The following is a 19,475-nucleotide window of genomic DNA, read 5'->3' on the forward strand; positions in this document are numbered from 1 at the left end:
TGATTGTAAAAAAATCTGATCATTAGTACACAGCTTTCGAGAGCTGATCAGGACAGGTTGTGCAACATTATCCAAATGGACAAGCACAAAAAATGTTCTTGTATGGTACCAGATCGTACGATTTTTGTTTAATCCGTACAATTTTCATCTGAAAATACAATAACAATACATTACTTCTGAATTTTTATTCTGTCATACAAGAATTTTTGTAATTTCAGTAACCTGTTCATTTTTGATATGGAGACTATAACATGCAAAAAAGATAAAAACGGACAATCATTCGTCTGATAATCTCATTGTGTGTACCAGGGTTTAAGCCCCGTACCCACGGGCCAAATGTCAGGAGACATTGGCTGGTTCAATAAAAAACCAGCAGACATTCCGCCCGACAGAAGACAACCAGCAACCGACCGGCTCCTGATCAGCGCTCTCAGCCATTAGCTGACCGAAGTGTTCTGGCGTGGGCTGTCCCCCTGTCAGAACACAACAGCTCAGCGGGGGAGATCGCTGTACTAACATCACATTGTTAGTACATCGGCTCCGACCAGAGCTGTCAGGTTTTTTTTTTGTTCAACCCGCTGGTGTCAGGTTTTAGTGTCTGGGTAATCAGTTCATTTGCATATTAGCTGCCTTCTTAATAGGAATTGTTTGGAGACCTAAATAATGTATTTAGTAACTATAGAACAGAATGCGTTTACAACAGAGCTCTTTATTAACGTATATCTCAGCCATGTTTTTTTTTTTTTCATTTTGGATAGAGCAGGGCAAGATTACAACCACTGTCAGTTTATTTATTAATTTATTTCTTTTTGGTCCCATGTCTCTTCGGGGAGGTATCCCTTCATTTTCTGTCCTGTAGATGCTAAAGGGGGTGAAAGGATATCTTTCCAATGTGTGGGTTATCCCCAGAGTTGTCATGGGAGCAAGTGCACCCATTGGAAAATTTCTCCTTCTCTTCCTGGTCTAGTGCAACTTAAAAGTTTGGATTCACCATCACTTTCGCTCCCAGGGACATTGGTGATCAGGGCAATTAGAGACATTGGATTTCCCTAATGGGGAGAGCAATAACCTGACAGAGGCTCTAACCTCTCACCACTCTATCCTAATCTAGGGAAAAAAACGTTTTGCCCTTGGTTGTAGTTTATTGGAGTCAGTTCCAAGAGTGTTAATAATCAATAAACGCATTGTGCAAATTCTTATGTATTTCACATAAACAGATCAACACTCACCTAATGATATCAATATGTCCGTTCTTAGCTGCGAGGTGCAGAGGGCTGGTCCCATTGGGGTCTGTGCTGTCTCCAGGCTTTGGTTCTAGCAACGCTGCACACATGTTACTGTTTAATAACAGCTGAACAACCTGCAAAGAAAAGAGGGCTTATTCCTGCACGTATATACAGTACACCTGCATTCCAATTGCCAGCTTTGACCTTCTGCCTTTGTCTCTCTACTAATGTAGTACAGCAGGATCCTATGCACCAAGATAAAGAGCCGTTTATAAAACTGTTGAAACATAACAATTGAATGTGTGCTAGAAAAGGGACAGCTTGGATTTAATTGTTATGGTATTCCCCAACTTAAAGGACCGCACAAAATGTATATAACTATTTCATACATTTTTATACCAATATAATGCAAATCCAAATAAAATCATATTGTAATCGTACTAGATCCTAATATTACTGACTACAGTTAAAAATTGGTGGTGAGATATTCCATTCCTATGTAAAAAAATCTTTTTTATAACCCCCCACCACTCATTGACAAATACTAAATACAACTGCATACCTTTAAAGCGGAATTCCACCCAAAAATTCCGCTGTTTAATTACTCGTGACCCCCTGACATGCCACATATTTTGACAGGTACCCAGCTTCCACTTACTCTCCTGGCGCCGAACTGAAGTTCTCCTCTCCCCCTCGCTACCTGCAACCTTCTGGGACACATCACAGGTCCCAGGAGATTGCCCGGCCATTCAAGACAGCGCAGCACAACTCGCGCATGCGCACCCGGCTGTGAAGCCACAAGCTGTCGCAGCCAAGTGCCCACACTTGCAATTCCGACGCCATGGAGAGGCGGGGGAGAAGAGCGAGGCTTCGGGCGGCCGCATCGCTGGATCGCGGAATATTTGAGTGTCTGTTTATTAAAAGTCAGCAGCTACACTTTTTGTAGCTGCTGACATTTAAATGAGTGGAACTCTGCTTTAAGGAGGAGTGGGCTCCCTCCAGGCATACCAGCCCTTAATCTATCCATTATTATATACTGTATGTGCTCCAACTCAGGAGACTCTCAAAATGATAGAGTGGCCTCTGCAGTTTATGTGTATATTTGCAAATGTATGCAAACGAAACCCCTTGGTTTTAACATGAACTATTAGACAGGACAATTCGGGTTGTTGCAGGCTGGCTGGTAAGTGAGCTGGGAATTTTTCGTTGTTGTTTTTTGACAATTGCACATACAAGGTTTGTGATCCTGCGTGGGAGAGCTTAACGCCATATACAGTATACGCTTGACAGGTGGTTACATTTTTTTTTTTCTAATTATTTATTTTTTATTTTTACACTGTTATTTTAAAATAAAAATCTGATCACTTTTATTGTTGTCACAAGGAATGTAAACATCCTTGTGACAGCAATAGGCACATGACAGGCACTCTTTATGGCGAGATCTGAGGTCTTTAACACCCCAAATCCTTCCTTTGCCCTTAAAAGGATTGAAAACACCAATATTGGTGTTTTTTAATGCTTTTGATTTTTTAAAAATGTCGCTGCTGACATCTGGGTAAATCGGAAGTGATGTCAGGTCATTGCTTCTGGGTTACCATAGCCAATAGTCATTTAAAGCTGATCAAGGCTTTGTTCGGCTCTCCGACCAGCTGGTGGACGCACGGTGGGATGGTAGAGCCCAAGCAAGCCGCAAAAGGTGGTGGGAGGCGGGTGGATTCCCCTCCTGCTACTTGTAAAAGCAATCCAGTGGCTAGTTAGCATCTAGGATTGCTTTACAAGTGAGCCGATCACTGGCTCTAAGAAACGGTATTGGAGTGATGCCTGCTTCTGCAGGCATCACCCCCGTATAACCACTGGAAGTCCAGCGATGTACGGGTGGGTCGCTGGTGGTAAGTATTCTGCTTAGTGTACTCGAGCAAGCTCCACAGACCGCAACATTTAAACAAAACAATGTTTACACTGGCCTGGGCCTATGATAGAAATTCCGAAAGCACAGGAAAAGGGAAATAGTCAGAGGTAAGAGGTTTGCAAAGTTGTTTGATATCCCTGGATACATAAAAAGAGCTAATGACTTTTCAGAGTACATTTATCCTTGAATGTAAAAAGGAAAATCAAAACAGGAAAACTGTCACAGGGTAACAGTTGGGATTAGCTTCTGTTGTTCCAACTGTTACAAAAAAAAGAAAAAACAACAAGATATGTTCTGTTGGACCCCTGATGGTGTCAGACGTGCAGACGAAACATGTTGGGTGGGATCTTGCGTGACACTTCACTTCTGCCATTTTGGAATGCAGGTGGAACTCAGGTCAGCGTTCCTGCCATGGAATCAAGCTCTATTTGATCATCCACTTTGTAAGAGTAATTTTAAAGCGTGTTAATTTTAACATTATATACTTTACCATGGGAAGTATCCTCTTTTTCTGCGGGTTTTTTGGAGATCTAGTTCGATTCTAACTACTGTTTTCCCCTCTGACCAGCCGGGAGCATTATCGGGAGTATATTCTGCCATCTATGACTACCTGTAATGGGTGTCATATGAGTCCAGAGATCTAGCTCAGTTCTAAAACTGTTGGCCCCTCTAACCAGCTGGGAGGATTATCGGAAGCATATTCTGCCATTTATGACTACCTGTAATGGGTGTCATATGAGTCCGGTAAGTGGTGAAAGAGGACACTAAACACTTACTTTGGTGTGGGACTTGCAAGAAGATTTTGATTTATTATTCATCTTTGAAGCATTTGACGGCTGTTTATGGACACTTTATGCACTTTAATAGGTGCACTTTATTTGTATTATGCACTTTTAAACTGTTATATGGTCTACCTTGCACCTATATAACAAGGACCGCAGTTATTAATTCATTTGTTTATCAGGATATGTTCTGCACGTAATAAATGTTAGTGCATGCTGGGCTGTCTTTTAGCAAAGCCCAGCACTACCTCTGCACTTGTTGAACTACTGCTGAACTGTGGTCACTTTTCACACCAAGAAAGAGGAAAAAGATACACTACATAGACAGTACACCACAAAGACAGCACACTGCATAAAAAGTACTATGTGTAGGCCAGTGATTGTCAATTTATCAGCTATAGGGAGCCTCAACTGCGACCCCTGACATCACCAAAGGGCCGCACATAATGTTCATTATATGTAATGTTTGAGATGACTGCCAGACTGCAGACCTAATAGAGGAAGTTCTGCTCAGAGGCTGTGCACATGCTCCATTTTTGGCCTGGAGACATGCTGCAGAAGACAATATTAAACTGGGAACATGTTACATAAGGCTGGTAGAGATTAATCTACCACACATATACTAAAGGCCCAAATGTAGCCCTCGGGCCACAGGTTGGGTACCAGGGGTGTAGTAAGTACTAAGCAAACACAATACACTGCATAGATAATACAATGTATAGACAGAACACTGCATAGATAGAACACTGCATAAACAAAACTCACCCCAACTCTTCCAAACTCGCAGGCCAAGTCCAGAGGGGTCTTTCCGGAAATATCCATGATGCAGGGGTTGGACTGGTGCTGAAGTAACATCTCCGACTAAATAAGAAGGGATAAAAATAAGTAAATCTGTACAAGATTTTTAAATAAAAAATGAATAAGGAGCAGAATGTTATTTCGAGTTTTATTACAGGTATTTATAAAGCGGTGGCAAAGGTTTACATATATATTGTACATTCACATCAGTCCCTGCCCTCAAAGAGCTTACAGTCTAGGGGCCCTAACTCACATTCATACATACACATACTAGGGCCAATTTAGACAGGATCCAGCGTGTCTTTGGAGCGTAGAAGAAAAACCACCCAGGCACAGGGAGACCATGCAAACTTCAGGCAGGTAGGGCCGAGGTTGGATTCAAACCGACAACCCTAGTGTTGCTAGGCAGAACCACATAGCCACTGTGCTGCCCATATTCTAGTAAGCAAATGTAGAGGCTTACTGTTTCCAGCCGACTAGAGAGCCACCATTTTCCTGAGCTTGATGTAAAGTACACCTGTCAATTTGCAACAAAACAATATGCTGCAATGAAGACAGGTAGCATAGAAAGACACTCTTCTTATTTGTTTCAAAAGTAAGGTTTTAGTATATTCCAAATCCCACCAACCTTATCAATGAATGGGTTGGTGGGGCCTGTGCACTTGGTATTTGTTTACCTCAGAACTGCTTTTATTACCATAAAAGTCAACAGGAAATCAAAAGCCTCTTAAAGCCATTTAGAAGAGAGTCGAAAGGTCATACATTTCACAAACTGGTCTGAAACTATAATTTGAATACATTTGCCCATGTACATAAGTCAAGTAACTCCGTCACTACAACAAAAAAGAACCAATTAATCACAAACAATTGATACAGTTTCTCAGGTCTTTACGGCAGCCTTTCTCAGCTTTTTTAACACAGAGGAACCCCATGAAATAACTTTCCAGGCTCCTAATAATTACTATATTCACAGGGTACATTAGTGTGATGGTCACTGGGTAGGCTGCTCCTTACATTTGTAGTCATTGGGAAGAATCCCCCCCTTACAGATAGTTAAAAAGGATCATTGTTGTCAAGGGTCACTCAGTAGCAGAAGTTGCTCATTGCTCACAGAACCCCTAGCAACCTTTGAAGGGCCCTTAGGGTTTCCCGGTTGAGAAAGGCTGCTCTATGGCCTCCATCAAAACCAACAAACTTCTGGAAGAGTAAGATGTTCGCTCTACCACTTTGCACTTTGGTTCATCCACCAACCTTTATGTCACTTCAGGGCACTACAGGACTTGTGTAGATGGGCAAATAGCGGGAAGCATAGGCTGTCAGTACATCGGAGGGTCAGGCATATCCCCATTCAACGAAATAGCGCCTGGTGCCTTAGCTATACGAATTAAGGAGCCCAGGCTCAGGCAAGTTGTTTCACATCTTTTGAAAGCCATAGGCTTACAGATAGAAGATTTAGGCTTTTGAATAAAAAAAGTCCTGCAAGGAAGAACTGAGAATGAAAACACTAAGCCACATACGTCAAACACAAGGCCCATGGGCCGATTCCGGCCCGCTAAGTCTTGTCATGTGGCCCTCGAACCAAGTTTTGCAGCCAGAATGTGATGGAACTCCATTTTGGCACCTTTAGCTCTTACCCTCCACTCCCAATATCACTTGTAAACACAGAAGCCACTCATGGTGAAGACAGATTTTCAGAATCTAAGAGAGAATGATCTCCCTGCAAGCTGAGACAGAGCCGCCTACACAGGGAGGTACTAATGCCGGGCCAAGTGGGAGAGAGATGCGAGGAAGCTTTGGGGTGAAGGGGGGGAGAGGTTTCACACTGTCCATAGTGCACCCCTAAGGCCTGCACTCTGTATACAGTGCACATTGAACTCTGCACTTTGTACATAGCGCACATTTAAACCATGCACTCTGTACATAGTGCACCCCTGAACCCTGCACTCTTCACATAACGCACTCCTGAACCCTGTACTCTTTACATAACGTACTCCTGAACCCTGCACTCTGTATGTAGCACAAGCTTAAACCTTGCACTCTGTGCATAGGGCACCTCGGTACATGGCACATCCCTGAACCCTGCACTCTGTACATAAAGCACCTCTGAACTCTGTACCCTGTATGCATGCACTCCTGAATCCTGCACTCTGTACATAGCACACCTCAGATACAACCAGCCCTTTGAGGGCAACCATATTGCTGATGTGGCCCATGATGAAATTGAGTTGGACACCCCTGCACTAAGCAGTACCCTTAGAGCCAATTGAGGAATGCTGTACTTGGTCCCGTCCCCACCATCCACTGTGATGACTTGGTGGGTGAAGGAGTCACTACGCACGCTACTCTGAAATCTTTCATATAAATCCTCTGGTCTCTGGTGCCAGGCATTTCGGAACCAATGCCCAGCATTATACATTTCACAAAAACTTGCTCAGTCATCTTTGTGTAATGTGTTCACATAAAGCCTGACCGCTTTAGATTCAGACTTTGCAGACTGTAATAACAGACAAAGTTAAATACACTTGTGTTTACAACTCGCATTGCGTTTACTGCCATGACAAAAGAAATGAGGTGATTTCTCATTCTGTTTTATAACAATAGCGCTCCGTACGCCTCATTTGAACTCTTCCTGCCAAGCAGAGATAGCTGCTTTGTTTTAATGTGCTTGAAAATTCATACTTGAGAATTATAGCCATGCGTGATAAAAATATTCTCTTTTATGCGGTTTGCAGCACATCTCCACCCCCCCCATGCTTTCCAGTCATACTCTTCCGACTGAAATATATATTGAAGGTGACTTATAAATATCGTAAAATGCTAAGTAAGGCAAGTATGAAATTTTTTTTTTTTCTTTACAGGTAAAGTTTGGACCTTCTATCAGCTGGCAACTTAGGGGCAGAGAGTCTGAGCATTATTTTCCTCAAAATTCTACAAACAATACCCCATAATGACAATGTGAAAGACGTTTGTTTGAAATCTTTGCAAATTTATTAAAAATAAAAAACAAAAAAAATGAACATAAGTATTCACAGCCTTTGCTCAATACTTTGTTGAAGCACCTTTGGCACCAATTACAGCCTTAAGTCTTTTTGTGTATGCTACAAGCTTGGCACGCCTATTTTTGGGCAGTTCCTCCCATTCTTCTTTGCAGGGCCTCTCAAGCTCCATCAGGATGGATGGGGAGTGTCGGTGCACAGCCATTTTCAGATCTCTCCAGAGATGTTCAATCGGGTTCAAGTCTGGGCTCTGGGTGGACCATTCAAGGACATTCACAGAGTTGTCCTGTAGCCACTCCTTTGTTATCTTGGCTGTGTGGTTAGGGCTGTTGTCATGTTGGAAGATGAACCTTCGCCCCGTCTGTGGTCCAGAGTGCTCTGGAGCAGGTTTTCATCAAGGATGTCTCTGTACATTGCTGCATTCATCTTTCCATTGATCCTGAGTAGTCTCCCAGTCCCTGTCCCTGAAAAACATTCCCACAGCATAATGCTGCCTCCACCATGCTTCACTGTAGAGATGGTATTGGCCCGCTGATGAGTGGTGCCTGGTTTCCTCCAGACATGTTGCTTGCCATTCAGGCCAAAGAGTTCAATCTTTGTTTTATCAGACCAGAGAATTTAGTTTTTCATGGTCTGAGTGTCCTTCAGGTGCCTTTTGGCAAACTCCAGATGGGCTGTCATGTGCCTTTTACTGAGGAGTGGCTTCCGTCTGGTCACTCTACCATACAGGCCTGATGGGTGGAGTGCTGCAGAGATGTTTTTTCTTCTGGAAGGTTTTCCTCTCTCCACAGAGAAATGCTGGAGCTCTGTCAGAGTGACCATCGGGTTCCCAGCCATCCCCTTGACTAAGGCCCTTCTCCCCCAATCGCTCAGTTTACCTGAGTGGCCTGCTCTAGGAAGAGTCCTGGTGGTTCCAAACTTCTTCCATTTACGGATGACGGAGACCACTGTGCTCATTGGGACATTTAATGCAGCAGACATTCTTCTGTACCCTTCCCCAGATCTGTGCTTTGATACAATCCTGTCTCACAGGTCTACAGAGGATTCCTTGGACTTCATGGCTTGTTTTGTGCTCTGACATGCACTGTTAACTGTGGGACCTTATTTAGACAGATGTGTGGCTTTCCAAATCATGTTCAATCAACTGAATTTACCACAGGTGTACTCCAATCAAGTTGTAGAAACATCTCAAGGATGATGAGTGGAAACAGGATGCACCTGAGCTTAATTGTGAGTGTCATGGCAAAGGCTGTGAATACTTATGTACATCTGATTTTTTTTTTATTTTTAATATATTTGCAAAGATTTCAAACAAACTTCTTTCACGCTGTTATTATAGGGTATTGTTTGTAGAATTTTGAGGAAAATAATGAATTTAGTCCATTTTGGAATAAGGCTACAACATTATTACTATTATTATACAGGATGTATATAGCGCCAACAGTTTACGCAGCGCTTTACAAAATAAAAGGGAGACAATACAGTTATATTACAATAAAATACAAGAGGATTAAGAGGGCCCTTCTCAGATGAGCCTACAATCTAATAACAAAATGTGGAAAAAGTGAAGCCCTGTGAATACTTTCCAGATGCACTATATGGGCCTTTCATTGCATTGCAAGGTCCATCTTCAATGGTTGATGAATTGGACTCTTAGAGTGACATTAATAAAGAAATGTAATATTACAAAGCTACTCACCACATCATAGTGTCCGTGCTGAGCTGCCTGGTGTAAAGGGATCTGTCCCTCATCCGACGGGATGTTCACAGCAGAGCCTGACTTCAGCAATAACTTCATTGGTTCCTTCTTGCCCTGCCAGGCCGCATAATGGAGAGGGCGCATCCCTAGAGAGAACAACCTACTGATTAGCCAATGTGAGGTCTTTCTGCTCATCACATTACATACACATAGTGGCCAACAGTCCCGAATTGAGTAAATGGTAGAAACCTCGCGCTACAGAAAAATAGTATGTGCAAATTAAATTAAAGCTGCTCCATTTAAAGTGCAAAGTGCTGACTTTTGTGTTGAAATGATATGTGATAGTAGGCGCTGGTATGAGTGCTATACAAAAAAACTCTAAAATTCACAATATACAATTTGTGATTAGACAAACATAATAAAGTGCATAGTGCTATAATAAACAATTGATAGTATTGGTGATGAATTCATTAATCTAATAATCAAAAATAAAGTCCATATAAATTCCTATTGTTGTGATTCTTATCCATACACCGTCACCAAGGCAGATCTTTGTGAATATCACCTGATGAGTGTGAGTAAAATGCCTACTCACCAAATGGACATAACCTCTTTAACTAAAAAGAAGGTCACAACAGGCAGTTTGGATAAACCAGTGGGCTTTCTGGTAACCAATGGAGATGTGGCTGAAATCCTTTCTCAACAAGATCCTCCTCTCCACCACAGGTACACCATTGAAATGAACAAAAAACTACCATAGCGTAATACAGATTATTTTAAAAATTAGATAAAACAAGTACATATTGGCTGCTTACATTTTAACGTGCCTTTACCCGGCACTGAGGATATCAGCATGTAAACACCATGTGTAGGTTTGCAGCCTCCCAGCCTCTGCTCGGTATCTGGCGTGCGTTCCACCGCCATGGTGTTGGTAAACTGGAAGTAGGTTACCGGAAGTGACGTGATCGGGATGCGCCTCGACGTACGTCATCAGGAAGCGCTTCCTGATGACGTTGTAAAACGAAACGTACGGCTAGGCGCATCCTGGTCTCATCTATCACATATAAATTTCAACAGTCCCGGATTGCCCGGGGCATTCATGGAAATCAGACTGATGTCCCGGTCTGAGCCTGTCCTGGACAAAACGCCGAAAATCCGGCTCTGTCAAAAGACAGAGAAAGTTTGGCACTGACACAGAGCAGGGGTGGACTAAATGTATTGTGTTTACATTACTCCTGTCTTCGGCTTTGTGCCTAGTTTCTGCACTGTATACTGGCCAGAATAGATCCTGCCCCTTTCTCTGCCTACCCTGTCCTCATAGCTGGGCGCACACTGTGCCTGAGCTGTGGGTGCTGCTGGGAGGCTTCTACAACCGAGGCGTCTGTACTAGGGGGGAGGCTTCTACTACTGAGGGGTTTGTACTGGGGGGGGGATTCTACTACTGAGGGGTCTGTATTGTGGGAAGGAGGAAAAATGTAAAAAAAATATTTAATTAAAATTAATTAAGAATTAAAATAAAAATACCAATGGCTGTGGACTAATGGTTGTGACAAGGGCCTTTTTTAATATTTTTATTTTTTTTGGAGGGGGGAGTGGCTGTGGATGTCCTGTATGGGGACTAATGGTTGATGGGGGCCTTTTTTGGAGGGGGGGTTTGATTTTGGGGGGGTGAATAAGGGGGAAGCGGCGGTGGGTGGCCTGTGTGGGGACTAATGGCTGATGGGGGCCTTTTTTCTGCGCGGGGGGGGGGGGTTGTTTTCTCTTGGGGGGTGGAAGGGGAAGCTGAAATGGGTGGTCTTTATAGGGACTAAGGCAGGATGTGGGCCTTTTTTTCTGTGTTTTTCACTTGTCCCTTGCTTACCCTCAGGTCTCAGTCAGGCTCAAACAAAGCACAGGATTTCAAGGGCAATTGGGACACCCATAGAAGATAATTATTTCGTTCCTGTATCAGCCAGGTCCTTCAAGCTACAGTTTGCCCAAATCAAGGCATGTAGTTGTAAACATACAGTATCTCACAAAAGTGAGTACACCCCTCACATTTTTGTAAATATTTTATTATATCTTTTCATGTGACAACACTGAAGAAATTACATTTTGCTACAATGTGAATTAGTAAGTGTACAGCTTGTATAACAGTGTAAATTTGCTGTCCCCTCAAAATAACTCAACACACAGCCATTAATAGCTAAACCGCTGGCAACAAAAGTGAGTACACCCCTAAGTGAAAATGTCTAAATTGGGCCCTAAGTGTCAATATTTTGTGTGGCCACCATTATTTTCCAGCACTGCCTTAACCCCCTTGGGCACGGAGTTCACCAAAGCTTCACAGGTTGCCACTGGAGTCCTCTTTCCCTCCTCATTGATGACATCAAGGAGCTGGTGGATGTTAGAGACCTTGCGCTCCTCCATCCTCCATTTGAGGATGCCCCACAGATGCTCAATAGGGTTTAGGTCTGGAGACATGTTTGGCCAGTCCATCACCTTTACCCTCAGCTTCTTTAGCAAGGCAGTGGTCATCTTGGAGGTGTGCTTGGGGTTGTTATGTTGGAATACTGCCCTGCGGCCCAGTCTCCGAAGGGAGGGGATCATGCTTTGATTTAGTATGTCACAGTGCATGTTGCCATTTATGGTTCCCTCAAACTGTAGCTCCCCAGTGCCGGCAGCACTCATGCAGCCCCAGACCATGACACTCCCACCACCAATGCTTGACTGTAGGCAAGACACACTTGTCTTTATAATCTTCACCTGGTTGCCGCCACACATGCTTGACACCATCTGAACCAAGTAAGTTTATCTTGGTCTCATCAGACCACAGGACATGGTTCCAGTAATCCATGTCCTTCGTCTGCTTGTCATCAGCAAACTGTTTGCGGGCTGACTTGTGCATCATCTTTAGAAGAGGTTACCTTCTGGGACGACAGCCATGCAGACCAACTTGATGCAGTGTGCGGTCTGAGCACTGACAGGCTGACCCCCCACCCCTTCAACCTCTTCAGCAATGCTGGCAGCACTCATACATCTATTTCCCAAAGACAACCTCTGGATATGACGCTGAGCACGTGCACTCAACTTCTTTGGTCGACCATGGCGAGGTCTGTTCTGAGTGGAACCTGTCCTGTTAAACTGCTGTGTAGTCTTGGCCACCCTGCTGCAGCTCAGTTTCAGGGTCTTGGTAATCTTCTTATAGCCTAGGCTATCTTTATGTAGAGCAACAATTCTTTTTTCCAGATCCTCAGAGAGTTCTTTGCCATGAAGTACCATGTTGAACTGCCAGTGACCAGTATGAGAGAGTGAGAGCGATAACACTAAATTTAACACACCTGCTCCCCATTCACACCTGAGACCTTGTAACACTAATGAGTCACATGACACTGGTGAGGGAAAATGGCCAATTGGGCCCAATTTGTACATTTTTACTTAGGGGTGTATTCACATTTGTTGCCAGCAGTTTAGACATTAATGGCTGTGTGTTGATTTATTTTGAGGGGACAGCAAATTTACACTGTTATACAAGCTGTACACTCACTACTTTACATTGTAGCAAAGTAGCATTTCTTCAGTGTTGTCACATGAAAAGATATAATAAAATATTTACCAAAAAATGTGAGGGGTGTACTCACTTTTGTGAGATACTGTATATAGATCAGGGCCGTCTTTAACATGAAGGGAAAAGGGGCAGCTAGACCCAGTCAGTGTTGTGGGACCCAAAGCAGCTGGCCCTCTCCTGTAGTACTTTTGCAGTCTCGGGCCCTCTCCTGTACTATGCCAGCAGTCTCTGACCCTTTCTTGTAGTACGCCTGCAGTCTTTGACCCAATCTTATAGTATGCCTGTAATCTGACCATCTCCTGTAGTAAGCCAGCAGTCTCTGACCATCTCCTGTAGTAGCCCAGCAGTCTGACCATCTCCTGTACTATACCTGCAGTCTCTGACCCTCTCCTTTAGTATGCCTGCAGTCTCTGACCCTCTACTGTTCTATGCCTGCAGTCTCTGACCCAGTCTTGTAGTACACCTGCAGTCTCTGACCCTCTCCTGTAGTACACCTGCGGTCTCTGTACTATGTTTGCAGTCTTTGACCCTCTCCTGTACTAACTGCATTAATCTCTAGCAACCAATCAGTGAGCAATAATGATGTGCAGTAACATATAGCAACCAATCAGTAAAAGGTAATGATGTTCTGTAACCTCTTGCAACCAATCCGTGACTGTGGACCAGTTCTTTATGTTTATATTAATAAAGTTTTTTAAGATAAGTTTGTGTGTTTATTTGTTTTTGGGGATGTTGGGGTGGAGAGAAAAATTGAATGGGGGGAGGTGCAAGAAAATCTCAGACTCTATTTAACCACACCCCCTTAAAACCATGCCCAATATTTAGCATAATTTAAACCACGTTCATTTTTCACCATGGCACATTAGCGCATAGCAACATTTTTTCACTTCAACTACACCCACAAAAGGAATGTCCCACCGCTAATTAACATACTACTCCACCTACACTGGCTTTCTGGAAAAAAGTGTCCCTAATTTTTTTTTTTTTTAAATGTTGGCAACTATGCATACAGTATATCACATGATGTCACTAAATCACTTATGCTGATTCTGAGAAACATTATCTAGACAGGTGTCCAGACTTGTAAATGCAGTCTCTTGCTATATAAATTCTACAAAAAAAATGAAAGGTGCACCTTTAGCCATGGCAGAATATGGGGTCGATTTATTAATGGAAAATTAACTCTGCAATTTGCAAGTGCAGCTCCAGAGCTTAGTAAACAAGTGTAATTTTCACTTTGCAAAGAACACCTAATCACATGCAAATAAAATAAAAGAAAACATCATTTTTGCTTGCGAGTGATTGGATGATGGTAGTCAGCAGAGCTTCCCCTCATTTACGAAGCTTGGGAGTAACTGTACTTGCAAAGTGCACATTCCATTTGCCTTTAGTAAATCAACCCCTATATGTCACAAAGAAAATAGTTACATGGGGTAAGTGCTTTTCACAATTTCCTTTAGTTATAAAAATTTAAGTGCAAGTCCTCCCAATTTTTTTTTTTTAGTTTTGGATAGAGTGTGGAAGGACTGGAAACCCTGTCAGTTTTTTACTGCTATTCTTGGTCCCGTTATGGTTGCCAAACACATATTGATATGATCATACAACTAATCATTCATTTGCAACTAAACTGATCAAATTGGCCCTACATTTGATCGATTTAATGTACTCTTGAGTGATTTCAACTCATTCAAGTTGTTTGGCAGTAGGGAAATTTTGTGAAACGTTCTGATAAACTGAATTTAAGTCCTATATTTTCAGCCAATCACAAAGTGCAACTACCAAATTGTATATACAGTTAAATGATTGTGTAGGTAGGCCCCCACATTAAATAATTGTCTGAACAGCTCCTGTACAATCAAATTATAATGTTCCATACAAGTTTCAAAGTGTCAGAAGTGTCACCTGCATCATTTAAATTGGTTGCTGATCGGAAGATGGTAACCATCATGGGGTCAATTCAGGGCAAGATGCTTAGTTAAAAAATGTTATTTAGTCCCAATTTCAGTACATTTGCACGTAGCAGGATCTTGGGCAAAACTTGGTGGAGCTTACAGTTGCCCGTGTCTTTAATTTCACTTTGTAGATAGGTAAGTAGTACACTGTAACGTTTTAACCATAGTTGTCTCACCTTTGTTATCTTTAATGTCCACGGCAGCCTGGGCCTCCAGGAGAAGAGAGATGAGTTCAGTGTTCCCAATAAGAGCGGCATGGTGCAGAGCCGAAAACCTAAAAGACATAGTAAAGTTATGTTGCTGGCATTGATCGGGAGTGTACTCTACAGTCAGCTGTGAGGATTCAGAAGATATACACTAGCCAAATCCTTGCTTTTCCTATAAAATGGAATATAGACTGAATTGTGCACAAGTAAGACACAGGCACTGCAATAAATAGTTTTACGTTGAAATTCAATATTCTGTTATGAGAACAAATTACACCAAAACACTAAATGCATAATTTGTGCTAGAATCAGATATTTTCAAGCCAATGCACAGCATTTAAATGTACCAATGCAGTGGAGTCACCCCCGAACTGCATGGGTTTAATATGACTGTGTATGACTGAGAAGCATGGGGGGGGGGGGGGTCACCTTGGTCACCCAGCAGCCAGCACTTTACTCTGCTGTGGATACTTGTGAACTGGCCCTTGCTGTCCTCCCTTACAATGTAGGACACTACACATGAAGATGTTAGGGATTTGCAACTGGCCAGGCAGTGAAGGAGATTTGGGGGCCGGGTGCATGCCAAATGAGCATTTAACCAATGTGTGGGGGACCACACTGCATGGGTGCATTTAAAAAGCAGCCCAAGATGGGCTTTGAGCAAATGCATATAGAGTACTGTGAGTTACAGATGTCTATAATAACGATTCCAGCACCCCCTGAAAATGCTTTTATCTGCTTTTCTCTCAACAAAGATGGTGCCATCTTTGTTCAGACACTTACTTCTTGGACTGAGATGCTGGTTCAGAGACGACACTGGCATGTAAATCCAGGTGCCTGTGCAGTTCTGGGTTGTGATCACAAATGTCTGACACAGTAGATTTCATGGGCAGAAAGCCCATCTGATATGGGTAGATCATCTCGGAAAATACTTTGGCTAAATTGGCAGCATTTTAGCTAGCAGCTTATTATCGCCTGACAGTAAGGATATTGGACAGTAGAATTCATGTAGAGAGGTATCTTTATCTCATTTAGGAATTAATTCATATTGAAGCCGGGAGTATGTTTAGCTTCTCACCTGTAATTTAAGACAGAATGTTTATACCGCAGATTGAAACTCTTCATTCAGCAATGATAATGCTATTGCAGAAATTAAATTCTACTCCAATTGCAAACCCCTTCCACCACAGCTCTCAAGAAGGGATCTTGCAAACTCTTTTACCACACTCTATTCTTGGGGTGCTTGCTCTGCCATGGTCAGGCGCTTTCTTTCTGGACCCCATGCCTCTAAGCTCTCCTCTAGTGTCTCCCCCGATTGATGTGGTCAGAATATCACTAGGTTTATACCACTAATGCCTCTCTTGAACCAACAACAGATCACCCATCCACCCTTCTTTCCCTTGGGGAAACTTTTAATTTCTGGCTTGAGCACTCATCTTACCTAAATTCCCAAAGAAATGCTCAAAGGCCCCCAGGTAGAGTACAGCCAGCAATGCTATATTTTGCCAGGACGAGGAAACCCAGAGCTCATCCGCATGGCTTCCTCTCATTCACTGACTATCCAGGAGATTGAAGACAAAACCTTCTGGTCTTCAAAGTACTACACCACATCATGTACATAGTGTTCTCTCTCTTGAGCAGCATGCAAGCAGGACTCTGTATGTCCCACTAAATGCAACAGTGTCCATGATGGTGTAAATTAACATCAAGAGAGTTAACTGAAGTTCAAGTTGGCCGCACAAGTAAAGGTACTCCGTGTGTAAGGTAGTGACCCTGTTCAAAGGTGCCTAGCGTAGCCCAAAAGAACTCACCTTGGGTTAGGCCTTCCATGAGAACCACACCTGGCACCCAACAAGGAGGGGAACATGGAGGGAATGTCACCCGCCTAACCTTAAAAGCGAAATCCTCCAATCAAAGGGTGGGAAAGCCACACAGGGAACTGCTAGATTAATGACATATCTGTAAGGACTTCCTTACAATTATACATTATCCCTTTATATGAAGACAAGGTATCATCAATATTCTCATTCTATTTAGAGGGCATTGATCTTGCAGTTCACTCTCTGAATAAAATATAAACATAGCGTAAAATTAAATATCTCAACAGGGTAATGGCATGGTGCCTCTGAAAGGTTACAGACTAGGCCTGAGGAGTTACAGCCCAGCGCCCAGATATACAATTTGCAGAAATAATTAGGTTATTAATCGGTATGCGGTTCCCAGACCTCTGTTGTTCAGATGCTGATTATAACAACAGGGATGATGTTAGTAAGTTCTCAGCCACGGCTGAGTAACACTGTCTGGCTTATTCGAGCAGAAAATCAGTATGGAGATTCCCCCAATTCGCTCACCCTCCCTGATGCTGCACTGTCAGTATTGAGGATGCAGAGCTATGTCAGGGAGTTACGCACGCTCCGCACTGCCAGGAGCCGTGTATGCGAGGCAGCCAGGGGGCACTGCCAACACAAACAAGTGCTAGAATCAATGTCTGGCTACAGGAAACTAGGCACAACTCACTTCTAAAGAAATCCACTAAGGATAATTTGCATCTAAACTGAACACGCAAGATAATGCTAACATTTCAGAAAAACAACAACCATTTCTGTCATGTAGAAGTGAACAGCGCATGCCAAATTTTTCAAACATGTTTGCAAGCATGTTCAGTGGACCTTACATTAATTACAGATTCCCCAAGTCTGATGGCTTTTACGTGTCCTGTGCTGCAGTGGGTTTAAAAACAATTTTTATAAATAAAAATAATTCTTATAAATAAAAAAATATAAATTGTATTTATTTTGGTCCATATATATTACGTTCCCTTATAAAAATAATTTTTATAAATGAAAAAAAAATGGATCAATATTGTATTTATTTAGAACCAGCCACATCTAAACTTGGCAAACATCTGAGTTTATTTTATTATTTGGGCATTTATTTTCAAAAGACTAATATTTGCCGCTTTTAAAGGTTTACTTACTTTGTCTAAGGATGACTCTTCACCTTGTAAGACTAAAGACACCTGAAGACGTTCGGTCGGTGCCTCTGTCTAACCTCATGCAGGTGCCTCCTAGATTCTGAATGTGTATCAAATATCACAACCACATGGCTGTTTATATTTCTTTTAAAGCTCAACTCCAACCCATTGATCCGTTACATTTCGGTTCCCTAATGAGCTCTGGGCTGACCCTCTCGAATTCCTCTCTTTCCTCTTCTTCCTTCTTTTTTCCTTATTTCTACCTCCCTTCTTTCCCTCCACCTTCTTCTACATGTAATTTAAACCCAATGCTTATTGGGTTGTTTTAGCACTCCATTAAGTTTTGGTATTGATAAGCTCAGGAAACGGTACAAAAGTTCCCTACTATGTCTTATCCATTATCCCCTCTCAACCTCTCCCTTCCCTTAACCTACCTCTTCGTACCATACTCAGGTTTTTGTACGTTACTGCACATGGTTACGATTTTAAATATTGATTAGAACTAAATGTTGCTAGGTTAACTACATGTTTAATACCGTTTGATATTACTTACTGGGTCTTCTTTTCCCAGCGGCCTAATCTAAGAACATCCCATGAATATTGTATGTTCATGTACGCTACTGGACCATGTAATACCTTGTTGATTATACCTTAAGTATTTGGAAATTTGTCATAGCAATAATCCGAATGTAGATCTATGATTACCTGCTATTCTTGTTATCTCAACAAAAATTTTTTTCAATAAAAATATTGGAAAATAAAGCTCAACTCCAGAACTCACAGAGGATTTTTATTCCTGTCCAGCCAGTCCTGAGATTTACACAGTGAGATAGAACAGCCAGGCCAGCAATACAGGTAAGCAATACAGGTACAAAACTGGACAATGTAGGAAGAGCAGCAGACTGATCAGCACATCCTTTGATCTCTGCTCCTATCAGCAGGTTCCTCATCAGTTCATGTGCATTCAGCACACCTGATTGTTCTTTATTGTTGTCCCTCCCTCTCCCAGTCTTCTAGCGTTCTACTGTACAAAAGATCACAAGAGGCTGAAACCAAGCCAAATCCAGGTTTTTACACTAAATGCATTTAAAAAAAAAAATCCCTTTAAATCGCTGCATAACAACCTTAAATGGTGTCACTGTATATAAGAGGGGAGGCCAAAGAGTTCTTACCTTTACCTAGAGTTGCTAGGGATCTAAAGTTTTATTTATAGGTGGAGATCTTAGTAATATGCATGCCAATTTTTGTAGTTCGTGGTGAATTATAGTTAGAGTCAAGAGAAATTGAGTAAGTGTCATGCCGGGCAAAGTTGAATACCGAGCCGCGATTAAGTTCCTCCATCTTCAAGAGAAATCTGCCCACATAATCCATGAAGAGATGTCAGCT

The 19,475-nt window shown here is 42.4% G+C and overlaps 1 protein-coding gene across 3 annotated transcripts in view; it reads right to left on the minus strand.

Annotated features, from left to right (window-relative positions):
- Nucleotides 1-19,475, minus strand: part of CASKIN1 (CASK interacting protein 1) — a 396,595-nt gene that overhangs the window by 100,646 nt on the left and 276,474 nt on the right. For all 3 annotated transcript variants that reach the window (XM_073636485.1, XM_073636486.1, XM_073636484.1), the window contains exons 3-6: nt 15,086-15,183; nt 9,411-9,556; nt 4,683-4,778; nt 1,230-1,360 (exon numbers count right to left, since the gene is read on the minus strand). In XM_073636485.1, coding sequence (XP_073492586.1) covers nt 1,230-1,360; nt 4,683-4,778; nt 9,411-9,556; nt 15,086-15,183 — 471 coding nt within the window. The remainder of the gene's footprint in view (nt 1-1,229; nt 1,361-4,682; nt 4,779-9,410; nt 9,557-15,085; nt 15,184-19,475) is intronic.

This window comes from Aquarana catesbeiana, linkage group LG06 (assembly GCF_042186555.1).
Source record: "Aquarana catesbeiana isolate 2022-GZ linkage group LG06, ASM4218655v1, whole genome shotgun sequence".
Lineage (NCBI taxonomy): Eukaryota > Metazoa > Chordata > Amphibia > Anura > Ranidae > Aquarana > Aquarana catesbeiana.